Raw genomic sequence first — 17,126 nt, 5'->3', positions numbered from 1 at the left:
GTCTATCCAGCTGCCCAATTAAAATACTTCTTTCTCATTCATCTCAAGCGGAAGTGAGGAGGAAATTGCGGTAACTAATGCCATACTCAGAGCGATTTTAACAGTGCGATTTTTTTTAATCGGCACATTTCAATTTGATTTGGTTTGATTTATTATTGTCACATGTGTTACTATACAACGAAAAATTTGCCTACCTTGCATTAAGTTGATCTTTCTCTACACTCTGGCTATGACTGTGGCACTACATTCTGCACTCTCTCGTTTCCTTCTCGATGAACGGTATGTTTTGTCTGTATAGCGTGCAAGAAAGAAGACTTTTAATTGTATCACAATACAGGAGACAATAATAAATTAAATCGATGTACTCTATGAATGGGAAGCTTTGTCTGTATAGCGCGCAAGCAACAATACTTTTCACTGTATCCCAATACATGTGACAATAATAAATCAAATCAAATCAAAAGCATTCCCTAAACAACCGAGTTCCATATTCTGCCCATTCTTACAGATTTTTACACAGAGAGTAGTGGGTGCCTAGAACTTGTTGCCGCGGGAGGTAGTGGAAGCGGAAACGGTAGGGACTTTTAAGGGGCGTCTTGACAAGTACATGAATAGGATGGGACTAGAGGGATATGGTCCCCGGAAGGGTAGGGGGTTTTAGTTAAGTCGGGCAACATGATCGGTGCAGGCTTGGAGGGCCGAAGGGCCTGTTCCTGAGCTGTAATTTTCTTTGTTCTTTGTTCTTTGTTCTTCCAAAATACAATTTTGTCCTGAATTCCTGCTTGGCGACAAACTCATCCTGCAATAACTTGAAATCCTACTTCTGCCTTGTTGAACCATTTCATAATTGTAAATGTTTCTGTGGATCAGCCCTCAATTTTCAATTTTTTTTCAGAAAAATTGCTCCAACCTCCTCAAGACTCATTGACAGTTATACGCTCTCATTTCTGGCATCATTAGTTGTGAAATGTTAACTGCACCTTTTCCATTACCTGGGAATCCTTACCAGATTAGGAAGAACCGTGCTCTGCACTCCATGTCTGGTGTAACTGATGTGAGTAGATATTTGAGGCATTTGGAGAACATGCCGAATGCACGCCAGCACTTGGACCGACAGTAAACAGGAAAACCGCAGAGAGCTCCCTACCTCGGTTCTATTTTCAAACCCCAGTCGTGTTTTCATTCATATACACAGTGCGCATATTTCACACCTCCCCCACACAGAGAGAACAAGAGCGAGATATCTGTGGGATTCGCATCGGTGGCTCACAGTCTCACGGCCTGGCGCAAGGAAAATGATTTTCCTCGGTATCTGTGCACTGTTCCATCTCTTTCAGGGTGAGATATCCTCATTATACTCAGATATAGTGGAGAAGGACTTAGATAGAGCGAAGAGGCAGAAAATGTTTCCATTGGTAGGAGTGTCTGGAGCCAACGGAACATGGATTGAAGAATTCGGTAAAAATAACAGAGAGGGAGATGAGGGGAGTTTTTTTTAACCCATCTGAGTTGTTGTGATCTGCAAGGCTCCGCCTGAAAGGGCCGAGGAAGCAGATTCAACAGGAACTTTCAAACGGGGGAATTGGAACTTTCAAAATGGGGGAATTGGGTGCATATTTAAAGGGGGAAAATTGAGTAACATTTGCGAAATCTTTCAAAGATTCAACACATAGTCGAAGGGCCGAACGGCCTCTCCACCGCCGCCCCCCCACCCCCCCCCCCCCCCACCCCCCACCGCCCCCCTCCCCCCCCCCGCCCCCGACCCCGTCTTCTGCGATGCTATAAGGTGTGATTTGGCGTGCAAGTTTAACTTAACAATGCAACAAATGTTAATAACAATGGTTAGAATGGAATTAATCCGAATTGCCATTTCTCCTGAGATATGCTGTGTGAATCGCCTCCGTTAACAATATTGGCCACTTTGGAGAGAAAGCATTCCAAGTAGAACATCAGAGTCAGTTATAAACTTTTGAACACACTTTAACGGCCAAAGTCAACGGAGGAGAAGAAGAAACGAAGCAAAACAGAAAATGCTGGAACATCTCAGCGTCACAGTGGTTAACACTGCTGCATCACAGCGCCAGGAACCTGGCTTGGATTCCCGGCTTGGGTCACTGTCTGCAGAGTGTGCACGTTCTCCCCGTGTCTGCGTGGGTTTCCTCCGGGTGCTCCGCTTTCCTCCCAAAGTCCAAAGAAGCGCGGGTTAGGTTGAATGGCCATTTTAATTTGCCCCTTCGTATCAGGGGATTAGCAGTGTAAATATTTGGGTTTGCGGGAATCGGGTCTGGGAGGGATTATGATCGGTGCAGACTCGATGGACCAAACGGCCTCTTTCTGCACTGTAAGGATTCTATGATTCTAGGATTCTGAGAGCATCGGCGGAGAGGCAATGGAACTCTGACCGAGGGTCATCCAGGCTCGAAACGTCGGGTCTATTCTCTCTCCACTGATGCTCATAGACCGAGAATCATAGAGTCAGTTTGTTCAGTGCTCAAGGAGGCCACTTGGCTCATCGAGTCGGCACTGATCACAATTCCCGTAACCCGACTGAGGTTTTCCAGCATTTCTGTTTTTGTTTTCAGTTTCAAGTATCCCCAGTCATTTGCTTTTGTATAAGGAGAGACACGGGATGTAAGCAATAGTTGAAAAACCTAATTCCACTGAAGCTCTCTCTGTGATTAACATCACACAGTTCCCATGTGCCCCCTCCCCAGTGTTTAAACCAGGTTTACTGGTGAATGGACTGATATTGTACCTTTCGAAAGGGAGGAGGAAAATGGGGCAACTAACACCATAATAAGAACGATTTTAGTGGTGCGATTTTTTTTCTGAATTGGGCATTTCTGTGATTTCATTTGATTTGATTTATCATTGTCACGTGTATTACTATAGAATGAAATTTATTGTTTGTTGCGTACTATACAGCCAAAGCATACCGAACACAGAGAAGGAAAGGAGAGAGTGCAGAATGTCGTGTTACCATCATAATCATGGTGTAGGGAAAGCTCAACTTTGTGTGAGGTCGGTCCACTCAAAAGTCTGACAGCAGCAGGGAAGAAGTTGTTCTTGTGTCGGTTGGTACGTGACCTCAGACTTTTGTATCTTTTTTCCCGACGGAAGAAAGTGGAAGACAGAATGTCCGAGGTGCGTGGGGTCCTTAATTATGCTGGCTGCTTTTCCCGATACAGCGGGAAGTGTCAATGGATGGAAGGCTGGTTTGAGGTTTACTCCCAATTGGCTTTCAGTTGGTTGTCTTCAGGGAATGCTCCGTAACTTGAGGTGACTGTTGTTCTCTCTCTCTCTCTCTTTCCCAGGTACAGTGTCTCAGACCAATTTGTCCCAATCTCCGCCGGTTCAGACTCTCCCTGCTGGGAGTCCTGTTCATCTCAGCTGCCGCATCCAGGGTCAAGCTGCTATACATGTCCTCTGGTACAGACAGAGGGAGAGAAACGAAATGGATTTCGTTTACAGAGCGTTCCAGAACAACGTAGCTGAGGGGAGGTTTTCCAGCGAGATTTCTGAAAAAGGGCGTATTTATACACTAATCATTGCGGATTCCCGGATAAATGATTCTGGAATGTATTACTGTGCAACCCGCAGTTCCCAGAACATGGCCCAAATATTCGGAAACGGCTCCAAGTTAGTGATTACAGGTAAATTCCATTGTTATTCCATTGGTGTGGTATCTCAGAGCAATTAATGTGGCCTGTTCCATTTGTCAATGAGTTCCCCTTTTGTTTTGCCGGATTTAGCGGGTTCTCCCACCATATTCCTCCTCGCTCCACCGCTGGATGAGACTTCCGCCATGGAAAGAGTCCCGTTGTTGTGCTTGGTCAGAGGCGTGTCTCCCGGTTCCTTTCACGTCCGCTGGAATGTTTCGGGACGGGATCCCGAGGGACTGACCGATTCAGGGACACTGGAGCCGGACGGGACCTACACCGTCAGGAGTTACATCAACCTCCCGGCGGGAACTTGGAGAAGCGGCGCTCGCTGTACATGCGCCGTTCAGGTCAACTCCAGTGAAAGTATTCTCAGTGAAAGTGTTTCATCTCAGAGAGGTAGCTATTCACAATGACCATTTTTCAATCTATTTAATGTTAACGGGACACTTTACTGAGAGCAGTCCAACTTTGTAAATTACAAATGTCTCTGCGGGCATCTCCATTAAGATCTAAATCACAACGGCCCTATCACAGCCCTCCCAGTTTCGTTTTCCGATATTTTAACTCTTCTTCGCTACCGTAGATAGCCGTGGATGTTTAATCACTGAAACACTTTCGCCAGAAGGGATAGATTAATGGGTAAGAGAAAGGGCGGGAAAGTGATGTTTATGTACACGCTTAGCCATGGTGTTATTGGACGGCAGCGCAGACGAGATAAACCGAATGGCCTCTTCCTCTCTCCCACTTCTTTTATCTGGCTAAGACACCGTTATGTGTCTGAAGGTCAGCGACCAATCTGTCAGTGTGTAAAATTGAAATGTGTCATGATATCCCCAGTGTCGCACTCTATCACAGCATGGCGGTGAACCATTTATTCATCCCTTCGTCTCTCTCTACTCCAATCCCATTCAGTTACACCGGGTTTCCCGCGGGTGCTCCTGTTATCTCCCAAACTCCAAGGATGTTTGGGTTTGGTGGATTGGCAATGCTAATTTGCCCCTTAGTGTCCAAAGATGTGCAGGTTTTGTGAACGGGAGGTCGTGTCTCACGAACTTGATCGAGTTTTTCGAGAAAGTGACAAAGATGATTGATGAGGGTAGGGCAGTGGATCTTGTCTGCATCGACTTCAGTAAGGCCTTTGACAAGGTCCCTCATGGCAGACTGGTTCTGAAGGTGAAGTCGCATGGGATCAGAGGTGAGCTGCCAAAGTGGATACAAAACTGGCTCGGTCAAAGAACACAGTAAGAAGTTTAACAACACCAGGTTAAAGTCCAACAGGTATATTTGGTAGCAAAAGCCATACAAGCTTTCGGAGCTCCAAGCCCCTTCAGGTGCTTGGAGCTCCGAAAGCTTGTGTGGCTTTTCCTACCATATAAACCTGTTGGTCTTTAACCTGGTGTTGTTAAACTTCTTACTGTGTTTACCCCAGTCCAACGCCAGCATCTCCACATCGGTCAAAGAAGACAGAGGGTAGCAGTGGAAGGGTGCGTTTCTGAATGGAGGGCTGTGCTAAGTGGTGTTCCTCAGGGATCAGTGCTGGGACCGCTGCTGTTTGTAATCTGTATAAATGATTTGGAGGAAAATGTAACTGGATTGGTTAGTAAGTTTGCAGACGACACAAAGGTTGGTGGATTTGCGAATACCGATGAGGACCATCAGAGGGTACAGCCGGATATAGATCAGTTGAGACTTGGGTGGAGAGATGGCAGATAGAGTTTAATCCGGACAAATGTGAGGAAATGTATTTTGGAAGTTTTAATACAGATAGGAAATATACAGTAAATGGCAGAACCCTTAAGAGTATTGATAGGCAAATGGATCTGGGTGTACAGGTACACAGGTCACTGAAAGTGGCAATGCAGGTGGAAAAGGTAGTCAAGAAGGCATATGGCATGCTTGCCTTCTTCGCCGGGGTATTGAGTTTAAAAATTGGCAAGTCATTTTGCAGCTTTATAGAACCTTAGTTAGGCCGCACTTGGAATATAGTGTTCAATTCTGGTCGCCACACGACCAGAAGGATGTGGAGGCTTTGGAGAGGGTACAGAAAAGATTTACCAGGATGTTGCCTGGTACGGAGGGCATTAGCTGTGAGGAGAGGTTGGAGAAAATTGGTTTCTTCTCACTGGAGCGATGGAGGTTGAGGGGAGACCTGATAGAAGTCGACAATTTTATGAGAGGCATGGACAGAGTAGAGAGTCAGAAGCTTTTCCCCAGGGTGGAAGATCCAATTACTAGGGGGCATAGGTTTAAAGTGCGAGGGGCAATGTTTAAAGGAGATGTATGAGACAGACCTTTACACAGAGAGTAGTGAGTGACTGGAATTCGTTGCCGGGGAATGTAGTGGAAGCGGATACGGTAGTAACTTTTAAAGGGCGTCTTGACAAGTACATGAATAGGATAGGAATAGAGGGATATGGTCCCCGGAAGGGTAGAGGTTTTTCGTTAAGTCGGGCAACATAGTCGGTGCAGGCTTGGAGAGCCGAAGGGCCTGTTCCTGCGCTGTAATTTTATTTGTTCTTTGTTCTTTGTTTGGTGGATTAGCCATGGTAATTTACCCTTCGTGTCAAAAGAAGTGCAGGTCAGGTAGATCGGCCATGGTAAATTGAGTCCAAGAGTCATAGATGCGCAGAATAGTTGGATTGGCCATGCTAAAATGCCCCTTAGTGTCCAAAGATGTGCAGGGTAGGCGGACTGGCCGGGCTGAATTGCCCCTTAGTGTCAAACGTTGTGTAGGTCAGGTGGAGCAGCCATGGTAAATTGCCCCTTAATGTCCAAAATGTGCAGGCTAATTGGATTAGCTATGGTATTTTGCCCTCTGGAGTCCAAAGATGTGCTGGTTATGTGGATTGGCCATGCTAAATTGGCCCTTATTGTCCAAAGATGTGTGGGTTCGGTGGACTGGCCGTACTAAATTGGCCGTTCGTGTCCAAAGATGTGCTGGTCAGTGACGTTGGCCATGGTACATTGTCCCTTCCTGTCAGGGTAAATACTTGGGATGAAGTGGTTGGGACCTGGGTGGGAGTATTGTCATGCAGGCTCGATGGGCCGATAGGCCTTGTTCTGTACTGCAGGCATACTACGATCTGTCTCGTTGTTTATCTTCCCCTGTGTACCATCTCTCCACCACCCCCAACCCCCTCCCCCCACCCCGCCCCCCCCCTCCTCCCCAACCCCTCCTCTCCCTTTCTATCTGTCAATCCTCAAGTTTTACCCTGTTGTCGCTTTCTCGGTCAGTCTGTCCTACTCCACTGCTTGCATCTCTTTCACTCTCGCTCGACCTTCAGCGATTGATTGCCTTCTCTCTCTCTCTGTCTCTCTGTCTCTCTCTCTCCCTGTTTATTGGTTTATCTAGTATTCTGCGGCGTGCTGTATTCATCTCTTGTCCTGTTTGAACGGTGTTCTCTCAGATTGCTGTTCTAACTTTGAATCATTTATTCCGTCAATATATCTGGGGCATTTTTTCACACACTGCGTGTTGAGTGTCTGGAACGAGCTGCGAGAGGTAGTAGTCGAGGTGGGTACAATTTTGTCTTTTAAAAAGCGTTTAGACGGTTACATGAGATGCGTATAGAGGGATATGGGCCAAACACGGGCAAATTAGACTAGTTTAGTGGTTAAAAAAAGGAGCGGGATGGACAAGTTGGTCCGAAGGGCCTATTTCCATGCTGTCAGCCTCTGTGACACAACTTCATGCTTTTCTTCTCTGTTGTTTAAACTGGGCTTTGTAACATCTTGGTTTTTTTCTCCTCCCTGAATCTTTCACACTCTCACTCTTCCTCTATGTGTGCCCTGTTAAAAAGCGCCCAGTCCCTCTGTCACTGCCTCTGCCTGTGTCCGATTGGAAAAGTGCTTTTTAAAAATCTCTCGATTGGCAGCAAGGTGGCACAATCATTCGCAGTGATATCTCACAGCGCCAAGAGCCCCGGGTTCAATTCCTACCTCGGGGCTTGTCTATGTGGAGTCTGCACATTCTCCCCGTGTCTGCGTGGATTTCCTCGGGTGCTTCGGTTTCCTCCCACAGTCCAAACACGTGCGGGTTAGTTTGAAAGGCCGTGTTAAATTGACACGAGTGTCAGGGGGATTAGCAGAGTAAATACGTGAGGTGACGGGGATAGGGTGGGATTGTTGTTAGTGTAGACTCGATGGCCCGAATGGTCTTCTTCTGCGCTGTGGGATTCATGGTTACTCTCTCTCTCAATCTTTCACTCTCTTCTTCCATCTGTCTGTGTGCCCTATTCAACAAATTCTCAGTCTCCCTGTCACTATCTCTTTCTACCTCGCCTTGTGTTCTGCTGTAAAGGTGCTACTCTATTATATGATGGGAAAGTGTGCAAAAACATTTTGCCATTTTCCGGTCAAATTGGAGAGTTAAATTGGACAAAATCCTTCGCTTGTTTAATTATTTCCACACTTGATTTTCTTTGAGTGAAAGTTTAATTCTTTTCGCAGATTCTCCGTTCCCGACCACCTGTCATTTACTGTTTTCCGGGGGTTTGTCGGCTGCGGCGCTTCTCCTTCTGGGATTGGTCCTTGTGGCCGGAAGAAGGATGTGCAGGAACCGGCAGAGAGGTAGCGATTGTTGGGGGGCGCTGTTACTCCACGGCGCTCTCAATCCGCGCATTTATCACCGAGTTATTGAACTTCTGAGCGGGTTCGGTGTGAAATGTAGTCACTTTAAATTTCAGTTTAATTGCTCTTTCTGACAGGAACCGCGAACAGGGATGAGGAACTGACAGAATCCAGAGAACACAAACAGAATACAGAGGTGAATGAATGGAATTATTGTTGCTATACCACAGAGATACATTTCATTAACTATTAATCCGCGGTTTAGAATACATGACCAATACAGAAATTTCTGGAAAATTTCAACAAGCCTGGCGGCATCACGGACAGAGACAGTTTTGAGGCCGAATCACACTTCTTCAAAGTTATCTTTTTTGTTTATTTCATCCGTGGGACATTTGATTTGATTTGATTTATTCTTGTCACATGCATTAGCATACAATGAAAAGTATTGTTTCTTGCGCGCTGTACAAACAAAGCATACCATTCATAGAGTACATAGATTTGATTTCTTATCGTCATATGTATCCATATTCCGTGAAAAGTATTGTTTCCTGCGCGCGACACAGAGAAGGCATACCGTTCATAGAGAAAGAAAGGAGAGAGTGGAGAGTGTAGTGTTACGGTCACAGCTCGGGGGTAGAGAAAGATCAACTTAGTACGAGGTAGGTACATTCAAAGTCTGATGGCAGCAGGGAAGAAGCTGTTTTTGAGTCGGTTGGTTGGTGACCTCAGACTTTTGTCTCATTTTCCCGACGGAAGAAGGTGGAAGAGAGTAAGTCCGGAATGCGTCGGGTCCTTAATAATGCTGGCAGCTTTTCCGAGACAGCGGGAAGTGCAGACAGAATCAATGGATGGAAGGCCTGGTATGGAGGGGCTTAGCTATGAGGAGAGATTGGGTAAACTGGGGTTCTTCTCCCTGGAAAGACGGAGGATGAGAGGAGACTTAATAGAGGTGTATAAAATTATGAAAGACATCGATAGGGTGAACGGTGGGAAGCTTTTCCCCAGGTCGGTGGTGACGTTCTCAAGGGGTCATAGGTTCAAGGTGAAGGGGGGGGGAGGTTTAACACAGATATCAGAAGGACATATTTTACACAGAGGGTAGTGGAGGCCTGGAATGCGCTGCCGGGCAAGGTGATGGAGGCGGACAGACTGGGAACGTTTAAGACTGATCTAGATAGCCATATGAACGGAGTGGGAATGGAGAGATAGAAAATAATGGTCTAGTTTGGACCAGGCAGCGGCACGGGCTTGGAGGGCCGAAGGGCCTGTTCCTGTGCTGTATTTTTCTTAGTTCTTTGCTTTTTGTTCTTTGAGTATGGACCCCCAGTCCTCAGACGCTCCTCATGCGTCATGGAGAAGATGCTGAGGGACAGGATATATGAGCATTTAGAGAGGTTGAGTATGCTCAAGAATACTCAGCATGGCTTTGTCAAGGGCAGATCGTGCCTTCCGAGCCTGGTGGAGTTCTTCGAAAATGTGACTAAACACATTGACAAAGGCGGTAGATGCGGTTTATATGGATTTTAGCAAGGCGTTCGATAAGTTCCCCCATGCGAGGCTTCTGGAAAAAGTGAGAGGGCATGGGATCCAAGGGGCCGCTGCCCGGTGGATCCAGAACTGGCTTGCCCAAGGGAGGCAGAGAGTGGGTATAGATGGGTCTTTTTCTAAATGGAGGTCGGTCACCAGTGGTGTGCTCCAGGGATCTGTTCTGGGACCCTTGCTGTTTGTCATTTTCATAAATGACCTGGATGAGGAAGCGGAGGGATGGGTTGGTAAGTTTGCCGACGACAAGAAGGTTGGTGGGGTTGTGGATAGTCTGGAGGGATGTGAGAAGTTACAGAGGGACATAAATAGGATGCAAGACTGGGCGGAGAAGTGGCAGATGGACTTCAACCCAGATAAATGCGTCGTGGTCCATTTTGGTAGGTCAAATGGGATGAAGGAGTACAACATAAAGGGAAAGACTCTTAGTACTGTGGAAGATCAGAAGGACCTTGGGGTCCGGGTCCATAGGACTCTAAAATCGGCCCCGCAGGTAGTGGAGGTGGTTAAGAAGGCGTGTGGTGTGCTGGCCTTTATCAATCGAGGGATTGAGTTTAGGAGACCGGGGATAATGATGCACCGATATAAGACCCTCGTCAGACCCCACTTGGAGTACTGTGCTCAGTTCTGGTCGCCTCATTATAGGAAGGATGTGGAAAAGATTGAAAGGGTGCAGAGAAGATTTACAAGGATGTTGCCTGGATTGAGTGGCATACCTTATGACGATACGCTGAGGGAGATCAGCCTTTTCTCCTTGGAGAGACGAAGGATGAGAGGAGACCGAAAAGAGGTGTATAAGATGTTGAGAGGCATAGATCGGGTGGACTCTGCGAGGCTTTTTCCCAGGGTGGAAATGGCTGCTACGAGAGGACACAGGTATAAGGTGCTGGGGGGGGGGGGGGGGTAGGTACAGGGGAGATGTTAGGGGTAGGTTTTTCACACAGAGGGTGGTGGGCGAGTGGAATCGGCTGCCGTCAGTGGTGGTGGAGGCGAACTCAATAGGGTCTTTTAAGAGATTCCTGGATGAGTACATGGAGCTTAATAGGATGGAGGGGTATAGTTAGGTCTAGAAGGTAGAGATGTGTTCGGCACAACTTGTGGGCCGAAGCGCCTGTTTGTGTTGTAGTTTTCCTACGTTTCTATGTATGTTTCTAAAAAGCTATATAGACCATTGGGCAATTGGAACTCTCAAAACTGCGACAGTTAGATTTATATTAGGGAGTGGATTCAGGATTATTCAATATTGGTGGGGTGACTGTGAGTTGAGCTCCCTTTAAGCCATGAACCGATTGAATAGATTGGGGTGGGGGTGCGCGGGGCGGGGGGGGGGGGGGGGGGGGTGGGGGGAGCGGGAGGAGGAGTGGGGGACTGAATGGTCTCAGCTATCCCTATAATAATGATGTGGATTGCACTAACAGATCACTTTTCATCCACAGACGCTTTATGCTCGCCTGGCCTTTAACGAGGATCCAAAACTCTAACTCGAGGGGAAATAGAGAGAACTCACCGTGTGTTTCCTGGATGTCTAGTGTTGTAGAAACATTCTTCTTGTTGCACGGGAAATTCTGAAAGTGCAGCCAGTGCAAATTCGGGCGGATTGGCGGCCCTATAGTATGATGGCGACCAAAGCGGAAAATGAATTTTCTCTTAGTGTCCATCATTCTATGACGGAATATCGCCTGCAGTGCAATTTCACCTCTCCATGCTTCTAATTTCTCATAGCGGTTTTAAAAATTTTATTCTGCATTTTCTACCGTAATTATGCAATAAATAATTCAAAGTGTGTCTTTGCCCTAGTTACCTAAATGTTGAAAAATGTTTTGAATTCCAAATGTAAGCTGTGTGATTTCGGTTTCCATAAGGGTTTCGAACAAATATGTTTCCGGTAGCTCTTCAGCTAATTTACAGGGACATTTTTAGGGTGAGTGTGTGTGCGTTGGAGATGTTACTAAGGACTGAACGGGCATGTTAGCAACTGGTTTGCGATTTCGGCTGCATGAATATGTAATCTGCAAGATTAAATGTGTCCCGAGCCTTATTTGGATGTACCCCGATGTTGGACATTGGTATATTTAATCCTGAAAGATTATTATCTGCAATCCATATTCCCGTTTGATAACACGGGTAAGTAGATTTTATAGACGCGAAGTTTAAAACTGTGGCCATTTCCAGCACAGAAAGAGGTCATTCTGCCTGTCAAGCCAGTGCCATTTGTATGAACCGGCAATTTAGTCTAACCTCCCGGCTTTCTCCCAATGTCCCTGAGAATTATTCCTCTTTCACCGCAGCACCCTTTTACTGGTGATTTTTTCCCCTTAATTCTGAGTAAATGTTCCTGCCTGAATGCGGAGGCGATGGCCCGTTGGTATTATCGCTTGGCTCATAATCCAGAAAGTTAGCTAATGGGGACCAGGGTTCGTATCGCACCACGGCAGATTATTCAATATGGATTATATAAAAAAGAACAACTCTGGAATTAAGAATCTACTGATAAACATTGGCGATTGTCGAAAAATAATACCTGGTTCACTGATATCCATTGGGGAAGGAAATCTGCCGTCCTTACCCCCGTCTGGCCGACATGTGACTTCGGAGCCACAGCAATGTGATTAATTATCAACTGCCCTCCAATGGCAACTGGGGATGGGCAATAATTGCTGATGTGGAGATGCCGGCGTTGGATTGGGGTAAACACAGTAAGACTTTTAACAGATACAGACAATGTGAGTGGAGGGAGCATTAAGCACAGGTTAAAGAGATGTATATTGTCTTGGCGTTCTCCAAGGCGGCCTTCATGACACACAACAGCGCAGAGTCACTGAGCAGAAACTGATAGCCAAGTTCCGCACACACGAGGACGGCCTAAACCGGGATGTTGGGTTTATGTCACACTGTCAGTAACCCCCACAGCTTGCCTCCTGGACTTGCAGAATCTCACTGTCTGTCCTGTCTGGAGACAATACACATCTCTTTAACCTGTGCTTAATGCTCTCTCCACTCACATTGTCTGTATCTTTAAGACACTGGTTGGCTGTAGAGATTCGCATTCTAATCAGTATTCTGTAACTTGATTTTGTGTCTCTGTGCCCTGTTTGAGAGCAGATTTCCACTCCATCTGACGAAGGAGCAGCGCTCCGAAAGCTAATGGCATTTGCTACCAAATAAACCTGTTGGACTTTAACCTGGTGTTGTTAAAACTCTTACTGTGAATAAATGCTGGCCAGCCAACAATGCCCATGTCCCACGAATGAAGAAATAAAATCCATACAGCTTGAAGCATAACCCATTGGCTTTAACTGCAAGAGGTTTGCTGGCGAACTTTGCAAACGTCAATTCTTCAGTCACGTGAGAAGATTAGGAAAACGAGTGAGTAAAGTTCAGATGATTTTTTCACTGCGATGGTACGACTTATCCCCATGATATTTGTAATATCACAACTATTAAGAACCTGGAATGTTGCGTGATGATTTTTGGATACATGGGTACTTGTTAGTTTCTGAAGTAGTCCAGAACCTTGGACAATTCCTGATACAAATGGGTTGACGCATGTTCAAATTAACACCACTTTACACTGGTCCAAAAAATCATCCTGCATAGAAATGCAGAGAGTTTTTGGAGCCACTTGCTACATTACTCAGAATTGTAGAGTGCAGAAGAGGCCCTATGGCCCATCGAGTCTGCACCATGACCTGAACTCCCAATAATCCCATCTACCAGCACTTGGCCCATAGCCTTGAATGTTATGACGTGCCAAGTGCTTATGCAGATACTTCTTAAAGGATGTGAGGCAACCCATATCTACCACCCTCCCAGCCAACGCATTCCAGACCGTCACCACCCTCTGAGTAAAATATTTTCCTCACATTCCCCCGAAACCTTCTGCCCCTGACCTTGAACCTGTGTCCCCTCGTAACTCACCTTCAGCTAGGGGGAATGGCTGCTCCTTATCCACCCTGTCCCTGTCCCACATTATCTTGTACACCTCAATCAGGCTGCCCCTCAGTCTTTTCTGTTCCAGCAAAAACGATCTCAGCCGACCAACTTCTCTTCATAACTTAAATGTTCGATCCCAGACAGCACACTGGTGAATCTCCTCTGCACCCCTTCCAGTGCAATCACGTCCTTCCTATAATGCGGCGACCAGAACAGCACACGGTACGCTAGCTGTGGCCTCAGCAAAGTTCTATATGATACCAACATGACTTCCCTGCTTTTGTAGGGAAGGTAAGAGATGGGAAATGTTCTTGTGCTCAAGACAGTTCATCCACCCCATGAGGATTTGAACTTCTCATCCACCAGGTCAATTGTTTCTTCCGGAATGCAGGGGTTTCATTCAATTATCCCCCGATTCGCTCTACCCAGAGAACCATTCTCAATGCCGATCACTTCCTGTGTGACAGACTCCTGGCGTCAGTCCTAAATTTGCCTTCTAATATGTTACACTGTTGCATCCACAAGAACACTGGGGCAGATGGAGTTCATTCAGCCACTCGGTGAGTTTCGCCTGTCTTGACTGACCTTTATCTTAACTCCATCAACGCTGTTTTGTTCAATAAACTTCCATCGCATTACTGAACAACATCTGAGTCTGATTGCTTTCAATGACACCCTCCCCACCCGCCCCAGCCCCACCCGCCCAACCGCCCCCCACCCTTCAGCCTCAGCAGCTTTTTGAGGGTCAGAGTTCCAGATTATCTCACTCCTTTGCTTTAGGAAGTATGAGCAGATCAACGTTCATAAAATCACCACGGCACCACGGTACCCAAGGAGGCCATGCGACACACAGGGCCAGCACCGAGAACAATCCAAAGCAAGCCCTATCCCCATAACAGTACGTCTTTATTTGCAAATCATCTGACACTAAGAGGGGATTTAGCATGGCCAATCAACCTAACCCGCATATCTTAGGACTGTGGGAGAAAACTGGAGCACGCAGAGGAAACCCACGCAGACACGGAGAAAGTGTGCCAACTCGACATAGACAGTGACCCAAATCCAGATTCGAACCCGGGTCCCTGGCGCCGTGAGGCAGCAGTGCTAACCATGGTAATCGGTAGATTCTTCATTTGAGGTATTTTTTATTAAATTCAAATTCCAGTATCTGCCGTGATGGGATTCGAACTTGGGTCCCCAGGACATTAGCTGAATTTCTCGATTCATAGCCGAGTGCAAATACCACTCTGCCATCACCTCCCCATGTGGTAGGAGATTAGTGTGAAGGATAAATGCTAGTCTGGAGGAGATTATCCATGCTCCAACGATTGAGAGGATAATTATACCACAGAGACAGGGAAACAGACATTGGGTGAAACAATAACTAAAAGGTTCACTCCTCTTTCTAGTTTTCTTCAACCTGGCACCTTCTGGTTGGAAACATAATAAATGAAGGTATTCGGGATGCATTCAACGGAACATTCGGTATTAGATTGCTATCCCCTGTGCTCAGGTCAATGACACAACCAGTAGGGCTGTTGAGTTCAGCACCTTATCCACACTGCTCAACAAAGGGCGGCAGGGTGGCACAGTGGTTAGCACTCCTGCCTCACAGCGCCAGGGACCCATGTTCGCTTGCGTCACTGTCTGTGTGGAGTCAGCACGTTCTCCCCGTATCTGTGTGGGTTTCCTCCAGGTGCTCCGGGTTCCTCCCACAGTACAAAAGATGTGCAGGTTAGGTGAATTGGCCATGTTAAATTCTGCCTCAGGAAACCCGAACAAATGCCGAAATATGGCGACTCGGGTGTTTTCACAATAACTCCATTGCAGTGTGAATGTAAATCTACTTGTGACTCATAAATAAAATGTGCCTTTCCTTCACAGTCTGACGAGCCCAGTGAAGCATAAACTGTCAGGTGTTTCTCTTTGTGGGCTGACATGTGAGTGGGCTCCTGAACTGTAAACATGAAACGCTGAGACAAAATTAACACAGCGCTGAATTTTCCATTTCTTAACCACTGCCCGTCGTCTCTGCAAAACGTGCGCTTCCAGAATGTTTTCCAGTCCCCGGGGGCCGAGGACTGAGTTACCCGAGAGAAAAGCTGATATGCATATAAAAGCAAAAATACACAGGATCCCAGTCCCCACGCTCATCACTGTCCTGGGCACCTCCTTGAAGGTTTGGGTCATCTTTACTCAGAGGATTTGCACCATTGAAATTGCAGACAGATGCTCCCGTTTATACTTTGTATAATTTAACTTTTTGATTTCATTTCATTTATTATTGTCACATGTATTGGACATAGTGAAAAAAATTGCTTCTTGCGTGCTATACAGGCAAGGCACACTGTACAGAGAATACATAAGGGAGAAGGAAAGGAGAGAGTGCAGAATGTAGTGTGACAGTCATAGATAGCTGGGGTGTTCATAAAGATCAACTTAATGCGAGGTAGGTCCATTCAAAAGTCTGATGGCAGCAGGGAAGAAGCTGTTTTGAGTCTGTTGGTCCGTGACCTCAGACATTTGTATCTTTTTTCCTGATGGAAGAAGGTGGAAGAGAGTATATCGGTACTGTGTGGGGTCCTTAATTATGCCAGCTGATTTTCCCGAGGCAGCGAGAAGTGTAGATGGAGTCAAGGGATGGGAGGCTGGTTTGTGCGATGGTCTGGTCTAGGTTCACAATCCTTTGTAGTTTCTTGCGGTCTTGGGCAGAGCAGGAGCCACACCAAGCTGTGATACATCTGGAAAGGATACTTTCTATGGTGCATCTGTAGAACTTGGTGAGGGTTGTATTGGAAATGCCGAATTTCCTGAGTCTTCTGAGAAAGTAGAGGCGTTGGTGGGCTTTCGTAACTGTAGCGTCGGCGTCGGCGTGGCGGGACCAGGACAGGTTATTGGTGATCTGAAAGCCTGGAAGTTCAAGCTCTCGACCATATCCACTTCACCCCATGTCCTCCACCATGCTTCGTGAAGTCGATGACTAACTCCTTCATTTTGTTGACATTGAGGGAGAGATTATTATCGCTGCACCAGTTGAATAGATTCTCTAACTTTCTTCTATCACTAACCTCATGCTGAAGGAGTGAAGTATTTACAACTGATCATAACCAATCACATGTCAATATTCTCCTATCAATTGAAACAAAAGCCCCGTGTCTAATCACCTGAAATTTAAAGTATGCCATGTCCGTTGTTAGCAGGACGGCCGGAGAGTGGGCGCGCTTGTTGCCATATTTCTCTCTCAAGCAACATCACGAATTACATTATCTGGATATTAACATATGAAGTCTGAAAAGGAGTAGGCCATCACCCCTTCGAGCTAAATCCCCCACTCAATAATATCGGGGCTGACCTAATTGGAAACTCAACGCCACATTCCCGCCAATTATCAAGAATCTATCAACCTTCCCATTAAAA

General features: G+C 46.4%; 1 protein-coding gene across 1 annotated transcript; it reads left to right on the top strand.

Annotated features, from left to right (window-relative positions):
- Positions 1 to 1,219: 1,219 nt before the first annotated feature.
- On the top strand, positions 1,220 to 11,823 carry LOC144510334 (uncharacterized). The gene is made up of 6 exons (XM_078239773.1): positions 1,220 to 1,338; positions 3,315 to 3,653; positions 3,753 to 4,058; positions 8,112 to 8,231; positions 8,369 to 8,427; positions 11,213 to 11,823. The coding sequence occupies exons 1-6, from the start codon at positions 1,296 to 1,298 to the stop codon at positions 11,255 to 11,257; spliced, it is 912 nt and encodes a 303-aa protein (XP_078095899.1). The 5' UTR covers positions 1,220 to 1,295; the 3' UTR covers positions 11,258 to 11,823.
- The last annotated feature ends 5,303 nt before the right edge of the window (positions 11,824 to 17,126 follow it).

The sequence above is a fragment of the Mustelus asterias genome, chromosome 23 (genome assembly GCF_964213995.1).
Source record: "Mustelus asterias chromosome 23, sMusAst1.hap1.1, whole genome shotgun sequence".
In the NCBI taxonomy this organism is placed as follows: domain Eukaryota; kingdom Metazoa; phylum Chordata; class Chondrichthyes; order Carcharhiniformes; family Triakidae; genus Mustelus; species Mustelus asterias.
This window is presented reverse-complemented; position numbering and strand designations above follow the sequence as displayed.

What these genes read in the sequence shown, in the direction of transcription:
- LOC144510334 (XM_078239773.1), top strand. Translation starts at nt 1,296, where the DNA reads ATGATTTTCCTCGGTATCTGTGCACTGTTCCATCTCTTTCAGG. An exon ending in ACTGTTCCATCTCTTTCAGG is followed by an intron (nt 1,339 to 3,314) that starts GTGAGATATCCT and finishes TCTCTTTCCCAG; the next exon opens with GTACAGTGTCTCAGACCAAT. An exon ending in CTCCAAGTTAGTGATTACAG is followed by an intron (nt 3,654 to 3,752) that starts GTAAATTCCATT and finishes TGCCGGATTTAG; the next exon opens with CGGGTTCTCCCACCATATTC.